Source organism: Auxenochlorella protothecoides (assembly GCF_000733215.1).
Source record: "Auxenochlorella protothecoides strain 0710 unplaced genomic scaffold scaffold126, whole genome shotgun sequence".
Taxonomy (NCBI): domain Eukaryota; kingdom Viridiplantae; phylum Chlorophyta; class Trebouxiophyceae; order Chlorellales; family Chlorellaceae; genus Auxenochlorella; species Auxenochlorella protothecoides.
This window is the reverse complement of record NW_011934319.1, coordinates 74,659-89,801: the sequence shown is the minus strand read 5'-3', so window position 1 is coordinate 89,801 and position 15,143 is coordinate 74,659. Positions and strand designations below refer to the sequence as shown.

At 65.4% G+C, this 15,143-nt stretch overlaps 4 protein-coding genes across 4 annotated transcripts in view; 2 read left to right on the top strand and 2 right to left on the bottom strand.

The window, feature by feature from the left end:
- Positions 1 to 715, top strand: part of F751_1290 (Siderophore biosynthesis regulatory protein URBS1) — a gene marked incomplete at both ends in the record, with an annotated part of 4,085 nt that extends 3,370 nt beyond the window's left edge. Inside the window, 2 exons of the mRNA XM_011401782.1 lie at positions 343 to 487; positions 612 to 715. Of these exons, the coding sequence (XP_011400084.1) occupies positions 343 to 487; positions 612 to 715 (249 nt within the window). The remainder of the gene's footprint in view (positions 1 to 342; positions 488 to 611) is intronic.
- Positions 716 to 1,220: 505 nt separating this feature from the next.
- Positions 1,221 to 8,663, bottom strand: F751_1289 (Regulator of telomere elongation helicase 1; the record flags this gene model as incomplete). The annotated part of the gene is made up of 23 exons (XM_011401781.1): positions 1,221 to 1,364; positions 1,479 to 1,554; positions 1,810 to 1,881; positions 2,013 to 2,188; positions 2,335 to 2,629; positions 3,337 to 3,485; positions 3,643 to 3,882; positions 4,110 to 4,203; positions 4,343 to 4,462; positions 4,615 to 4,677; positions 5,192 to 5,340; positions 5,735 to 5,879; positions 6,032 to 6,127; positions 6,290 to 6,390; positions 6,506 to 6,582; positions 6,702 to 6,843; positions 6,968 to 7,097; positions 7,256 to 7,375; positions 7,468 to 7,590; positions 7,752 to 7,882; positions 8,219 to 8,314; positions 8,419 to 8,500; positions 8,641 to 8,663. The coding sequence occupies 23 exons, from the start codon at positions 8,661 to 8,663 to the stop codon at positions 1,221 to 1,223; spliced, it is 2,844 nt and encodes a 947-aa protein (XP_011400083.1).
- A 2,687-nt stretch (positions 8,664 to 11,350) lies between these two features.
- On the top strand, positions 11,351 to 13,590 carry F751_1288 (hypothetical protein; the record flags this gene model as incomplete). The annotated part of the gene is made up of 5 exons (XM_011401780.1): positions 11,351 to 11,377; positions 11,582 to 11,950; positions 12,214 to 12,435; positions 12,673 to 13,077; positions 13,234 to 13,590. 5 exons carry the CDS (start codon positions 11,351 to 11,353, stop codon positions 13,588 to 13,590), a joined length of 1,380 nt encoding a protein of 459 aa, XP_011400082.1.
- Positions 13,591 to 14,097: 507 nt separating this feature from the next.
- F751_1287 (Dihydroxy-acid dehydratase) lies at positions 14,098 to 15,089 on the bottom strand (the record flags this gene model as incomplete). The annotated part of the gene is made up of 4 exons (XM_011401779.1): positions 14,098 to 14,203; positions 14,407 to 14,492; positions 14,655 to 14,773; positions 14,966 to 15,089. 4 exons carry the CDS (start codon positions 15,087 to 15,089, stop codon positions 14,098 to 14,100), a joined length of 435 nt encoding a protein of 144 aa, XP_011400081.1.
- Positions 15,090 to 15,143: the final 54 nt, after the last annotated feature.

Below are 15,143 nucleotides of genomic sequence, written 5' to 3'. Positions count from 1 at the left end.
CTCGCCGCCGCCGCCGCCGCCACGCAGGAGCCGGGCGCGGGCTGGCGGGGCCTGGCCACTCGCGCAGTGGAGACGCGGGACGCCGACGGCGGCGTCTCGGTCACCTCCCCGCGCTTCGCCGACACGGGGGCCGAGCCGCGCGCCCACCCAGCCTTCGGGCGCCTGCAGGCCGGCGCCGGCTGGGCGGCGGCGGCGCAGGAACCCCACGATCTACCGCAGTACCCGCCGCAGTACCCGCCGCAGTACCCGCCGCACCCGCAAGGCCTGCGCTCCCCGGCCCGGGCCGGCTACCCCCCGCCGCACCCCTCGCCCCCCCGCCTCGCGGGCAGAGGCCCGGGCCAGTCCGCCTCCAGCCAGGAGCCGGTGTCCGGGGCGTCGCCCTCTCCGGCCGCCTCCGCCAGCCTGTTCCCGGGGCCGCATGAGGAGCTGCTCAGCGCGCTGGGGCACCCGCCGCTGCGCATCATCACCCACCCCAAGCCCATAGGCGGTGAGTGTGTGTGATGTTGAGGAGTGAGGAGTTTGTTGGGGGTGGCGGATTAAATGCCCTGACGCTCTGTCTACTCCCTTATAAGTCTCCTGGCCCAGTCTTCCCAAAAAAAAAATCCCTGCAGGCCGCTACGCGAGGGACCCAGTCCAGCCGGTCGCGCTCTCCTGGCCGCCGTCCTCGCTGCTCCTGGCGGGGGAGGGGCAGGGCCAGCACCAGCCGCAGCACTAACGGCTGGATGGGGGTCCTGCCGATGAAGGGACCCCGCGACCGTTTGCAAGCGCCGCCAGGGCTGTGCATGGCGCGTAGCAACGTGTACCAGCAAGCGAGACCTCTCCCCGTGGTGCTGGTTCGCTGTAGAATACATTCTTGCACTGCATACTTGATGGCCCCGCAGCAGCTGCAGTTGCGAGGCCCCGTGCCGAGCTGACTGGCAACCACCACACACTTTGCTGTTCCATAGATTGGCCCTTTGCCTTGGCCACCCCCCATGGGGTGAGCACCGCCGGCTCTCTGTACCTTTTCAGTCCCTAGCCCTGACATGTGCCAAGTCCCGTCACAGACCCTGCCTCCTTTGAGGGGCTGTGACTGTAGAAGTCGATCCCGTGTTTTGCAATTTGATTGTTGTTGTACATACAGACGCTGCAGTGTCAGGTGGCGTATGTCGTGAGATGCTGGAAAGGAGGCGCAGCGGCCTGCTTTGAGCCAGCCACAACCTCCTTTTCTTCGCCGCGCGTCAGACAAAGTGTTTCGGGAGCAGGTGCGACTTGCGCACCCCCTTGCCGCACGTGGGGCACTTGAACTTGGCCAGGGCCCCTAGCCAGCAGGCATAGCAGGCCAGGTAGCCGCAGGAGGCCTCGTAGGCCGAGCTCATGGGGACCTTGCCGCAAATAGAGCAAGGGGGAGTTGGCGCGGGCGCGCCTGCGCCAACAGGGCGTCGAGCGGGGGCTGCTCGGCCGGGCGCAGGCTCCGCCCCGCCAGACCACGCCGGCACCTTACACCCGGCGGCAGTGCCACTTCCCAGTCCCGGTCTGGCCGCGTTGGTCGCGTTGGCCAGGGCCACCCGAGGCCTGGCCGAGGAGCGAGGCCCTGTTGTTGGGGCACCAACCGTCGCACGACCATCGGGCCCGGGCATGAGCGGCGCGGGCTGTTGTGTGACTGGCGTCGCGCGCCCCGGCCCCGGCTGCAGCCTCTCCACCTGAGGGGGAAGCGATGCACCCTGGGCGCCGCCGCCGCCGCGGCGACTGGACGGCTGGGCTGGTCTTCCTAGCACGGACTTCCCTACCGTCTGGCGTGCCGGAGCGACCGATGACCCAAGCGGTGACGGCCCGTCATGCAGGGGAAGGCGTTCTCCATCGCCCGGCACCGCCCAGGCCGAGTCTGCGCTGGGGGCCGGCCTGCGAGGGATGGCGATGTGAGGAGGGGTGAAATGCTGGCTTTCCAGGAGCAGTCTTGCCCCAGGGTGGGAGCTCGCGCTCCCGATTCGCTGCAGAGGGCAGGGCAGGACCCGCCACGAGCCGCTGCTCACCCGATGCGGTTCCTAAAGCCGGCCCGCTCGGCCTTGGGTAGGAAGAGGGAGAATCCCGCCAGCAGGGCGAATTGCTCGGGCCGGTCGAGCGTAGCGATCACGCTGGCCACCAGGGCCTCCCTGTCCCGGCTGGCCTGGTAGGCCTGCAGCGCGGCGTTGATGCGCCGGAAGAGCTCCTGTGGTGGGGAAAAGGGGGTGAGCTGGATGTGTGGCTGGCGACGCATTTCGGGGTCCAGATCCATGTGGTGGGTGCGGGTGTGTCCAATGCATTCCCGAGTGAACATCCCCCCCACAGCATTTCTTCGCAATCTCAGGCACTCACGGGGGCAAGGCCGGCCTTGAGCTGGGCCATGTACTCCTTGACTGTCAGTTCCCGGGAGGGGAGCGTGGCGGAGGTCCCGTGGGGCGCCGGCCTGGTGGGATCTGGAGGGGGCCCTGGTCCCGACGGCTGGGCGGCGGAGTGTGGTTGCTGGCTGATCGACCCATCTGCGCCACTCCTGCCATCAGAAAGCCCCGTTGTGCCGACCACAGCGCCTGTGTCACCCGCCTGGGAAGGTTCTGCCTCGTCGGGCGCCCCGCTTTCCACTCGAGCCGCGGTGGGGCGCGCGGTGCTCGCTCTGCCGGGGTGCGGGGGGTGGAGGAAGGGGATGAGAGGTGCAGACGCCAGCCAGCGGTGCTTAGACAGCATGCACATGCGCTGAGCGGGGAAGGGGGGGACTGCCGATCGGGTACGATCACGCCGTACCTTTGCCAGGGCTTGGCGGCCGGCCCATCGTCAGTGCGCTGCCGCATGGGGGGCAAGGCCTGTGATGTCCCCGGTCTCGACGGGTCGCCATCTGGCAGCCCCTCTACCGCGTGGCCTGACCCAGGCAGCTCGTCCCGCACCGACCGCTCAGCCGTGCGACGAGCGGCGGCCGGCTGCTCTGTCGGCGCGCCAGTCCCACGGTCCAGCGCCTGGAGGAGGCCCGGGCCGCCGGCATCCCCCGGCCGCCGCGCCGGCACCGCCCCGCCCCCACTCGCGCCGCCCAGCAGGGAGGCGGTGATGCCGGCCAGGTCCATGGCGGTCGGCAGGCTGGCCAGCAAGGGCCCTGGCTTTGCTTGCTGCACGGCCACCTCTCCGGGCCGGGGTGCGCCGCCGGTGACTGCGCTCGCAAAGGGCTGTGCGGCGGCAGGCTCCCGCTGGGTCTGCATGCATCGGAGCGCATTGTAGGAAAGCTGAGTGGGGTTCAGAGTGCTGTGCCCCCGACTCACGAGGCTACTACCTGGCGTGTGCTGTCAAGTATGGTGGTACGCATGTGTGGGGGCTGAGAGCACGGGCCGACACCCCATTTCCACGCTTGCCTGGGCAGCAGGCTCTCTCGCGCGGCCGGCGTTGGCACGGAAGAACGTCGTCAGAGACCCCGCTGCCTTGCCGTAGTCGGGGAAGACCACTGTCTGCTCCCTCAGCCACTTGGACAGCTGATTTCGCATGTTCTGAGGGAGTTGAGGGTGGACAGGCCAAGGAGTCCTGTTAGAGGTGGCACATCCAAGGGACACATCCCCACCCCCCCCCCCCGGGCGCCGATTCCCCCTGTCTAGCCGCATGCATACAAGCCAAGGCGCCTCTCTTTCCAGAAATTTCCCCCCGCACCGGCGTCTTGAATCTCTCGTCGCAGAGGATGACGGCGCCGTAGTCATCCTTGTGTCGAATGACTCGTCCCATGGCCTGGTTGACCGCCCGCACCGCCTGCTGAACGTACCACTGATCCCCGGACAGCGCTTCAGGCCGCCCAGGGCCCCGAAAGGCTTCTCCCGGCATGCCGATGGGGCGCTTGGCCGCGCCCACCCGACCGCGCAGGCTCTCGTTCAGCACCTCTTGCTTGAGGCGGACCTGGAAGGTTGATGGGTGCTGAGTGAGCACAGATCTCAAGGGAGGATGTCAAGGAGGGGAAGAGGGCGCTGCCAGGAGTTCCCATGCCCTGATCTCATCAGAAATCCCACGACACGGGGCTTCGACTCATGCAAAATCCTGTTCAGGCAACCCCCCCTAGCCCCTCCCGCCCGTGCGTCTGCCTGGCCTGCCCCAGCACCCTGCTTCCTCCAGGGTGAAACAAACACCTTGGCATCTGCCTTGTTGGCGTATGGGATGCCGGTGATGATGACGGCCCGTCCCGCGCGATCCGAGAAATCGATTCCCTCGCTGGCCTTGCCCCTGCATGCCAAGACCGGGGTTGGTGGAGGGGTCTGCATGTGCACAGCATGCACTGCACGCCACCCAGGATCCCCCATCTGCAGCTGGGGAGCCTCTGGAGCACCCCAAAACCCTGCTCCTCACCACCACCTCGCCCCACCGGCAGACGGCAAAGAGGACAGCCCCGCCTGTCCCTGGGCCATCCAGTTTGGCCTGGAAATCCTGGACCGCCAGCACAAACTGGGCAGAGTCGCGAGGCTCCACCACCGGCGCCTTGTGCCTGCAGGGTCAGAGGCGAGCAGGGGATGGCGCTCTTGCCGGGCATGGCAGGGAAATCAACCCTGGGCGGGCAGCTCTGGTGAAGTGGCATTTACCGGCTCCTGTTGCATATGCCTCCCCGCCTCCCACTCCACCCAGCATCCAGCTCCTCACCGGCAGATCCTCTCCCAGATGGTGGTCCCGCCCGAGCTGGGTAGCTTCCAGCCCTCCACACAGCTGTCCAGGAGGCCATAGGAAGGGAAAAAGACGAGCAGGCCGTCAGGGACAATCCGGGCAAAGTTGACTATGGAGTTGCCGAGGTCCTCCCTGTCGTAAACGGAGTTGTGCTTTAGGCGTCGGGGGATGGTGGCCACGTCCACTCCTCAGACCGATTCCTGTACGCCTCGCCCAAAACACTCATTCTCTCCCCAACTCTGCATGGCACGATGCTGTACCGCACCTGTACCGCAGATCGCCGCGGGTCTGGAAGGAGGAGTTGAGGGGGTGCCCAGATGGACCCACCGGAACGCACCCAACCCAGACCTGTGCGCAGGATGGTGTGGCAGGCGAGAGAGAACGGGTCAGACTCAGAGGAAAACGAGCCAGGGGAGCTCGGCACACATTCAGGGGGAGGGGGGTGGGGGGGTTGTAGATCCAGAGATGCAGAATATAGCATGAGCCTGAGCCCCGCGCCCAATCCAGTACCCCAGGGCCCCCAGGAGAGCAGGCCTCCATGGAGGCACCCGATCACTTCAGCGCCCAGCTGCAACTGGCACGGCTCGCCTGGGACGGGTCGATGACGTGCGGGTTCTCCAGGCGGTGGGGAAAGACAATGGACAACTCTGCTGCAAATGATGCCAGGGGGGACAGGGTCCCAGACGTTAGCATGATGGCCTTGACCTGCATGTGAGAAGACAGGCAAAGCATGTGGCTGCATGGGACGTTTGACTGGCGCTTCCACCAGGCTTGAGCGGTGAGTCAGGGCCGTGTCTCTGATGTGAGAAATTTGAACAAGGGGAAAGCAAGGCATTCAGTCAGGCACCACCCTCGGCCCAGATCAAGCTACGCCCCGCCGGACCCCTTGCCTGCAGCTCCTTGAGCTGGAGCATGGCCTGGCCGGGAGAAAAGCACCAGAAGGAAAGCGTGGGCACCAGCATCTTGTTCTGCGGGAAGGTGGGATCGGGCACAGAAGTTGGCATGTCAGTTCCCCAAAGCTGGCCTTGGTCTTGGTGTCTGGTGCCCGGCATGCAGTATTTCAGCCCCTCTTTTCCAGTCTGCCGCAGTTGGTGCACACCTTGGCCTCCTCGCGGTGGATGTAGACTCGGTACCCGAGGTGGGCAGGCGGCTGGCCTGGCGCGGCGGGCGCGGCCGCCTCGAACGCCAGGGACAACGCCTCCTGCAGATTGTGCAGGCGGTAGGATGTAGACCGCGCCCCGCTCCTGTAGGGCGGTGGGGGGCGGGATGGATGAGAGGAAAGGTATCCCATATGCGTGAGTCAACAGTGTGGGTCCAAGAATGCACGCTGCCGGCTGCATCCCCCACCGCACAGCCCCCAAGATCCGAGGAGAGGAGCGGCGCCCGACATCCCCACCTGCGCCCGCTCTCGGCCGCGTCGCCCGCCAGCAGGTCCACGCCGGCCTCCAGGCAGGCAGCCAGGACGGGCCAGGTCTCCAGCGTCAGGTTCACCCTGGGCCAGGTTGGGAAGCCACCAGATGATGACATCTGATGGCATGCTGCAGGCTCGAGGAGTGGTGGCTGCGTCTCAGGGTCTGGGCCCTGATCCAGCGCCGCCTCCCACCGCAAGCCCAGTCCACCGAGGAAATACAGACCAAAATCATTCCCAGCGCACCTGCCAAACAGCTCGAATAGGAACGCCCCAGGGGCGGTGAACCCGGTGGAGGAGGGCACGGCCGTGGCGGCGATGCTCTGCTCCAGCTTCTTCAGGATTATCTGCACGTGGCGAGGGGTGCACATGGTCATCACGTCGGATGAGGAACACGGAGGGCGCAGCAAGGTCCGCCTGCCAGCCAGGCCCCACTACGCATGAGTCCCTCCAGCCTCACACAGGGACAAACCACCGCCGCCCCCTTGCCTGCGCTTGCCGCAGCTCGGTGGCCAGCTGGAGGTAGTTTGTCCCCTTTTCTGCAGGTGGTGCACGCACATGTGGGTGGTGTGAAAGGGTCAGCCCGGCCGCAGGACCGACAGTCTGAACCAGCTGCTTCCCTGGCACCCACAGGTCTCCCTGACTTCCCCAAACTCACCTTGCTTGCCGTGCTCGTTGTAGATGTTGCTCCCGCCATCACCCTTGGTGACGGCCAGCTCTGCCGCGGTCCCAAGTTCCTCGATGGACCCCGCCAGGACGCCGGCGGTGAGGTCGAAGGAGGCCGCGTCGGAACACACGCTCTGCGGCGCCAGGCATTGGGTGGGGGTTGGGCAGGGAGGTCAGCAACACATGCCTCGGCGGCTGTGCAGCGCTTGAGAGTGGGCGTTCCCCCCAGGCTCACTCTGATCCCACCGCTCAACACACCTCCACGTTGTGGGCTTCATCGAAAATGAGCACGGCGTTCTTCCAGGAGATGTTGAGGCTCTTGCGGCGCTGGGGGTCGATGAGGTAGTTGTACGGCACGAAAAGAATGTCGGCCGTAGTCGCATACTCCCTGCAGATTGTGGGGGCCGAGGGGCGTGGGGTCGACTCGGCCAGGAGCGAATCGTACAGCAGAGGGGACCCGTGCAGAGTCCATGTTTCCCAAACACCCTCCCTCCCCCTCTCCTCACACCTCCCCACCCCCTTCCCCCCACCCTCTCTCCGCCCTACTTGCTGAGGAGGAAGGGGCAGAGCTGGCGCTGGGTGCCCAGTCGCACTAGGTCCTCGATGTCCAGCACCTCCAGGCTGGCGTCCGGGTTGCCCTTGGCAAAGCGCTCCACGTCGTGCTGCCTGGGGGGAAAGGGGGGAGTGATCGGCAGATCCCGGGAAAAGGTCAGAGAGTGCTGGCCGAGGGTGCCCTGCCCGCCCGACCGCCACCCCACCACTTGCAGCCGCGGCGGCTGATGAGGGAGCGGCAGGCGCGGTTCGCCGCCTGACCGTGCAGCGTGGAGACCACCGGGTGCAGGCACGTGTGGGCGCGCGAGGAAAGAACGGCGGAGCGCACCCTGTGAGAATGTGACCGTGGAGGGAGGGAGGGGGGATTCCCGGGCTGCGCAGATCAGCAGGACTCCCAGGGCCGCGCGTGCACCCACGTCCTCCACAACAGCTCTGCACAGGCATGCGGGGAGTGCATGGCATCACACCCAGGGCCCTCCCTCCTCCACACCTGTAGCCAGAGGTGCGCAGCTCACGCATGACCTGCGCCAGCTGCGAGTGGGTGCGGGAGGCGTACACGACAGTGGGCAGCTCGCCCTTTCCACTCTCCGCCTGCTCAAGCTTGTGCTCCGCCCACGCCTCCTATGTTGTGTGAAGGGAAGCAGGAAGAGGGGGGTCCCTGATGCTCCAGGCAGGCAGTACACCCGACACAGCCACGGCAGGACCTTCCCGTGGGCTGGCCCGTGCAAGACTCAACCATCTCCCCTCGCTCGCTCCCCAGTTACAATAACGCACCCTGAGCCCCTGAACCAGTTGGCTGGCGTGAGGCTGGGCAGCGACCCTGGAAGCGTGCTCGGCCGCCTGGGAAGAAAGCGGGACCAGGTGGGGTTGGGCTATTCCAGGCACAATGGCAGGCTGCAGCAGGCACCGGGAACCCTGCTTGCTTGAGAACCCCCACAAAACTTACAGGCGACCCACCTCCTTGACAAAGTGGGCCCGCCAGGCCAAGGTCGCACAGAGCAGGCACAGCGTCTTGCCCGTGCCCGTGGGGCTCTCCAGCAGCGCATTCTCCCCCTGCAGGCTCGTGCGATGACTGCCTGGTGGGTGATCGCATGTATCCTCAAGCAGCCGTGCCTGTCGCCAAAGCCCACGTCCCCTGAGGGCCCCCACATGCGCACCGCTTGCAGGGCCTGGATGACCTTAGTCATGTAGGTGAGCTGGCATGGATAGGCTGTGTGAGGGAAGGTCACCTCCACTCCACTGCGATGTGAATGATTGATATGGAATGCTGCAAGGTATCAGTGCAGGAGCATGGCCAGGCGCCCTGCCAATGGCACGCGCACCTCAAGGTGTAAGACGGCATGGCAGGGACCAGCGAGGAGCACTCAGTCGAGCCTCACTGATCAATCAGTCCTTGCGCCATGGTTCAGAGGATCACGCATGCCCTATCACATGTGAGGAGTCCGCTGCGGTGCCGCGATCGCCATGCCGTGTTCCGTCTGGCGCCCTCTGGCGCACGGCCCCGGCCAATTGAATACGTCATGCTGGGGAACCTGCTGCGCGCCGATCCGGGAGCTCCCATAAACACCCTTCTGCGCGGACTATAGTTTCGAGACATCTCTGAACATCTCGGATACATTATTGTAACAACAGCGATTTGATATGGTACACGCACTGCTGAATTGCACGCCGGCGCCAGCCCTGCATCAGGGTAGGGCGTTCCTGCCCCCCCCCACGCCGGGTCCGAGCGGTCGTCATCGCCAGTGTGTGAGGTGCCAGGCAGCGCATAGATCCGTCCCGAGCACGTACCACACCCCGGTGCAGCCTTCAACCCCACTGTGAGGCAAAGGGTCACACCATGGATGGCACGCAGGGTATGAGTACCCCTGAAAGGAGGGCATCACAGTCAGTCCAGCCCCTTCCTCCCCTTAGGGCACGCACGCTGATTCCCTTCTGCCTGGGAATTGCAGCTGCCGGTGGCGTGTACTTCTTGAAGGCCCTCCGACAGCCAAGCCGTGGGGATGAGCTGCCACAACACCGCTCGTCGTTGGCGTCCTACACCGCGGCTGAGCATGGAGTGTATCAGTACGAGCCGCAGCAGGACTATGTCGCCGCCCTGGCCCAGACTCGTCAGACGGCTCACATAGAGAAAGCATCTGCCTTTCAGTCGGATGGAGAACCGGCAAGGTGGGTGGAGATACGGTGGGTGTGATGAGGCATCGGCGAAAAGTGCCATTTCCATGATGCTCAATGCCAGGATTGGCATCTGCTGCTACCTTCCGGCTGACGATACAGACTCTCTCCATGTCTGTTGTGCACAGAGCACTGGCGGAGCTTCGAAGGGCTCTGCATGAAAACCGCTGCTGCCGCCGGCCTGTTAGCAGCCCCTCCTGCGGGGCTCCAGAGGTAGATGGTTGTGGTTGAGTTTGTTCCTGGATCTCTGTGGGTGTATTGATCAGGGTTCATTCCCCTAGCGGCAACAGGATTCTTTGAAGGTATACCCAAGGACTCACTGAATACTTTGCTCATGTATCTCGTCGCTTTCCCTGCCTTTCCTGTTGGCAGCTGGAGGCACTGTATCGGCTTCACCTGCTGCACACTGAGGATCCCTCAGACTATGCGACCCTGCTGCAACTCAGGTGAACTGGCAACTGGGGTGTAGATGGGCAGACGATGCGAGCGAATGATGTGACTAAACGCCTGGTGTTCCGGTTTTCGTTGGCAGGAGCATGGCAGGTGGCCTTTCATCCCATGGAGAAGGCTATTCTGAAGCTCAACCCAAGAGCATGCTCACTTTGCAGGAACATGCTTGGCATCAGCACGCAAATTGCTGCCCAGATAGAGGGCGAGGTTGCACAGCTAGGGGCAGCCTATAGCATCTGATGGGGGATTCAACACATAATTACCGGCGTATATGTTCGGGAAGGATCTTTGCAACGCGGGACTGTATTTCCATTCAAGGTTAGCGCGAGTGAGTGCAGGAGCTCCGGGATTCCCACCAGGTTATCTGTCTGGTCGCGTACCATTGTTGCGCATCGAGTCCTGCAGTCCTGCCAGGCATGATGACGATCCAGCCTTGTAAGTATACGATCTAATTCAAGAAGCTACACTACCAGGCTCATTAAGGTACGACACCAGGCTTGAGTTTCTGTGTTTAATACCGCGTACGCGGGCCCAAGTACTTCGCCCACCATGCTCCTTACCCACCTCCATCGATCTCGTAATTGGGCTGTGCATGCTGCAAATGCACGGAGATGTGCAGTCCAGCTACCAGCTGCGAAAACAAAGGGTAGTACTGCAGCTTAAAAATTACGCAACCTTCGTGTTCCGGCCAGAGGCTGGCTCCGTCCCGCGGATAGCTTCTGCATCCTCAAGAGGCTGGGATGGCACTGCGAATGCCGTTGTGTGTCGAGTACTAGCCAAAGCATGCCCCGTAAATGGAGTGAATACTTGAGAATTTGGAACCATGTCTCCTGAAGAAGTCCCGGACTCAGAGGATGCCGTCGATGGGAGGACTTCCCTCCTAACCCCGTCGGAGGCCCCAGCGGAACCTGAAGGGAGCATCAAAGGGGCCCCTCACTCGCCCAGGGATACCCATGATGCAGATAAACCACATATCCACACTGGAGGGCGTCGTCGGAGGGATGCTCCGGGGTGTCAGGTGAGACTTATGCGACGGTAGGAGCAGCGGCAGGGAAGGGAGGCGACCGACAGCCTTCCTACCAGGGGCCTAGTCCCATTTCGAGCCCACGCCCCCATTGCGTAGGTCTGCGGATGCGCACTCGGGAACTTAAGGTCTTACTACCAGGTTTGCACCGGGTTTGGGGGGTGTTCCTGTTTCGCGGGCAGTCCTGGTTGCCGTGCCCTCGGTTTCTACGCAACGCACCGCGATGCCCCATCCGGGCGGCTCCGTCTTACCCCCCAATCCCATGCTTCCTCGCTGAATTTGGTAGAGGTACAGGATCTGCGTGCCTTGTGCTACCGCTGAAACCATCGATAGGAATGGAGTGAGCATGCGCTTCTGCCAGCAGGTGACCTTGCTGGGGTCCCTGCGGTCTTGTGGGGATATCTGGGGAGCATGGACTCCAGCCACCCAAAGGCTTAGCAGACATGGCCACAGCCCAAGCAGAAAAGCCTGTGCGAGGGTGTGATTTGAATGGTAGTCAACCTGCCACTGCCTGCTCAGGCTCTCAACCTTGCGCCTGCCTGCCCACATTGGATAGTGAAAGCCGCTCTCTCACACGGAAGCACCTCCCCCATTGCCCTGTTCCTCGCGAGGCTGGCCCATCTTGCCCAGATGTTCAACCGTCGATCCCCACCCCCCTTGCGCCATCACTGCAGTGCGGCAGGTTCCAGGAGCTGGCCGCCTTCGAGGGCCTCATGCGCACTTGCCGGGCGCGGCTGGACAAGCACGCCGCACGCCGCCGCCGCGCCAACCAGCTTCCGCACGCTAACCCTGATCCCGACTATCGGCTGCCCAAGTCCCAGCGCATCACCTACTCTGCCCTCACAGCGCCCAGCTCTGGCGGGTCCCCGGACCGCCGGCCTCCACTCAGCGCAGAGGGCGCTGTCAGGGACGAGGGGGACGCCGTGGAGGTGAGGATGGCGACGGCCGCCGCGCGGGAGGCCAGCGACACCATACCGCCCCTTGTCATCTCCAGGCCACTGCACATCCAGCTGACCACGGCGGGACAGGAGGCTCCTGCTGAGGTGGGGGAGCTGGGGGGTCGCTGTCCTGCCCTGCATGATTTGGTAATGCGGGCGTGTTTTGAGGGGATGTGGGAGGCTGGGGATGGCAGGCGTGTTGCGAGGCAGCTCTTCCCCCTGCCATCAGTCAACGCCATGCACGTGTATCATCTTACAGGCCATTGCGCGTGCCTCCAGAGGTGGCAAACCTCTGCACCTCAAGAATGGGCTCTGGCACCCCGCCCCACCCCCCCTACCCCACTCATTTGCTCCTCCACCCTCCACAGGTGCCGGACCCGGCGCCCTTCCAGCCCTGGCAGAGCGCTCGGCAGGAGGTTCCCAAGGACGAGCTGTACCTGTCGGCCATATCTCGCCTGGCCCAGATGGCCGCCGGGCACGGCTCCACGCATGCAAAGGAGGTGGCGGCGGCGGAGCTGGCTGCGCATGGCGTGGAGGCCTCGGAGGGTCACGGCAGCCATCCAACAGCGGTGCCCTACCTCGACTCTCAGGTGAGATTTGTTGGGTGGAAGTTGGTCGGTGGTGGTGGGGGGAACCATCCAGTCCGAGTCCTATGCCGCCCTGCAAGAACCCCTGCGCGGCACCCTGACACTCGGCTGCCTCCATCACCCTCCCCGCAGACGGTGGTGGCGCTGCTCGCCGCAGCAGCAGGGGTGGACATCGGGCCCGGCGGCGCCCCGCGGCCCGCAGAGGCGCCCCCCCGCGCGTCCTCGCCCGGCCCCAGCCAGGCCCTGCATAGGCCCCTGTCCTCGCTGGATCAGCTGGTCCGGCGGCTGCGGCGGGAGCGCAGCTGGGGCGCGGCGCGCGAGGGCTCCACGCCCTCCGGCACCTCCCAGCACCTGGCGGCGGGGGAGATTGGCGGCCGCGGCCCTCACCGCTCCTGGCCCTTCCCCTCCTACCACCAGCAGCCGCCACAGCAGCAGCAGCGGGTGGGGTCGGGCCCAGGGTCCGAGCCCCAGCCCGTTCGAGGCTTCCAGCGCATCCTGTCGATGCAGGGGTCCAGCGACCCTGCGCGCAACCCCATGCCCTCTCCCTTCAAGAACCCAGAGGTGCAGGTGGGGACGCTGGGCCGGGGCGCCGACTCGCGCCCCGGCCCTGCGCGACGCAGCAGCGACGGGTCGCCCCACGCTCCGGTGGCTCACCAGGCCTCGCCCTCCTGGGAGCTGTCGCGCGCGCACGGCAGCGGCGGCGGCGGCGGCGGCGGCGGCGCGCCGTCCCCCGCCGGGCCGTCCCCCGCCGGCCGGGCGCCCGCGCCGGAAAGCGCGTCGTGGCCGGGCCTCGGCGTGCAGACCTCGCTGCGCTCGCGAGTCGGTGCGGCGCTGGGCGAGTCGCTGTCGGCGCTGGAGGGCTGGCTCAGCGTGCTGGCCGTGCTGGGGCCGGAGGACTCGGCCGCCGTGCTCTCAACGCTACCGCGCGGCCTCGTCGGCCGCGTCTCGGCGCTGCTGAGCAGCCTGGCGCCGCAGGGGACCCTGCGCGAGGAGAACCAGCCTCACGGTGTGCACGCCGATGACGCGGGGCCTGGGCCGCAGCACGAGGCCGGCGCTGCCAAGGCCCCGCGCATGGCCTCCCAGCCCAGCCTGAGGGCGTCGGAGACCTCGGCGTTTGCCCCTCTGGCGCCGTTGGGGGGGTCACCACCCCATGGCTGAACAAGGGCGAGCCGCGTGCACCCTCCCAGGATTCTTTTGCACTTGCCTTGCTCCCAAGCACATGCCAAGAACGTCCGCTGGCCGGGCATGCACCCTGCACCACAGCGGGCTCGCTCCATGCACCTCTCTTTTCCGGACCCTGCCCAGCACTCACCCCACCGCCCGTGCAGCCGAGGCAGCCTTGCAAACTTGCACCATGCCTGCCCCACGCGGCCTCCTTCATGCCCCCAAGCGGCCTCTTTCCTGCCCTTTGCTGCAGAGCGCTCCTCTCCCCAGGCACTTGGAACTGAATTGGGGCTCGCTGAGCCCCTCCCTTCTCCCCCTCGCTTTCGCAACCCTCTTCCCCCCGACACTGATGAGAGTTAGACATGGTAACAGCGATTCTTCACAGGGTGAGCGGGGACGGGTGCTGGCCCGGCCAGAGGCACGGAGCAGACGCCCCACACGGGCCCCACAACACGGTTCTGGGAAAACTGGGGCCTGGTCGAGCCCCCGAAGCTGGAGGGCTCACTCATCGGTGACGCACCCTCTGGCCGCCGAAGACACCAGCTTGGCATACTTGTACAGGGTCCCGCTGGTTGCGCGCAGGGGCGGCGCCGTCCACGCCGAACGCCTGGCGGTGTGGGATTGGAAGGGATGGTGAGGGCCGGCACCGTGGGTCTGGGGATTCCAGGGCACCAGCGGCAGCGCGCACGTTCGAGCCTTGGGCTTCCACGGACCGGTTTTCCTGAATATACGAGTCTGGGCTCCCCCGGGGCAGCATGCATGCCCTCGTCCCCAGCCAAACACAGCGCGGCAACCTCCCCACCCGCCCACCTCCTGGCCCACTCCTCCTCGGAGACGTTCAGGACGTCCATGACGCGAGAGGAGGCGTCAATACGGATGATGTCGCCGTCCTCAACCTGTGGAATGGTGTGACGGAGGGCATGCGGGTGGGAAAAGGAACTGGGTGGCTGGCAGGACGAGCGGGTGCGGAACGTGACAGGGCAGGTGCGCATGCGAGCGCTGTGCCAGCCCTGGCTGGAGCAGCAGTCATTCCCCAACCTCCTCATAAAAGTCCTCACCAGGGCAATGGGGCCGCCCTCCTGCGCCTCGGGGGTGACATGTCCGATCACGAAGCCGTGGGAGCCGCCGGAGAACCTGCCGTCGGTGATGAGCGCCACGTCCTGGCCCAGACCCGCGCCTGCGATTGGGGGAAGCTCAGATCGTGAGCCTGTGTACCTCTCAAATGGTGGCATGCAGGGGTTCACAGGGCCCCCACGCAGCCAGCCCTGCGCCTGCCGCAGGACACGGCCTGGGTCCAGGATGGCACCCCACTGCCTGCCGCCTCCATCTTGTTACACCGATGGCACCACCACCAGCCCCGCCCACTCACCCATGATGGCAGAGGTGGGCGTGAGCATCTCTGGCATGCCTGGCCCGCCGCGGGGGCCCTCGTACCGGATGACGATGACCTTGCCCTTGAAGGCAGCCGAGTCGGCCTCCAGGGCCGCCAGCATGGCCTCCTCTTGCTCGAAGCAGAGGGCCGGGCCCTCGAACAGCAGGCCCTCCTT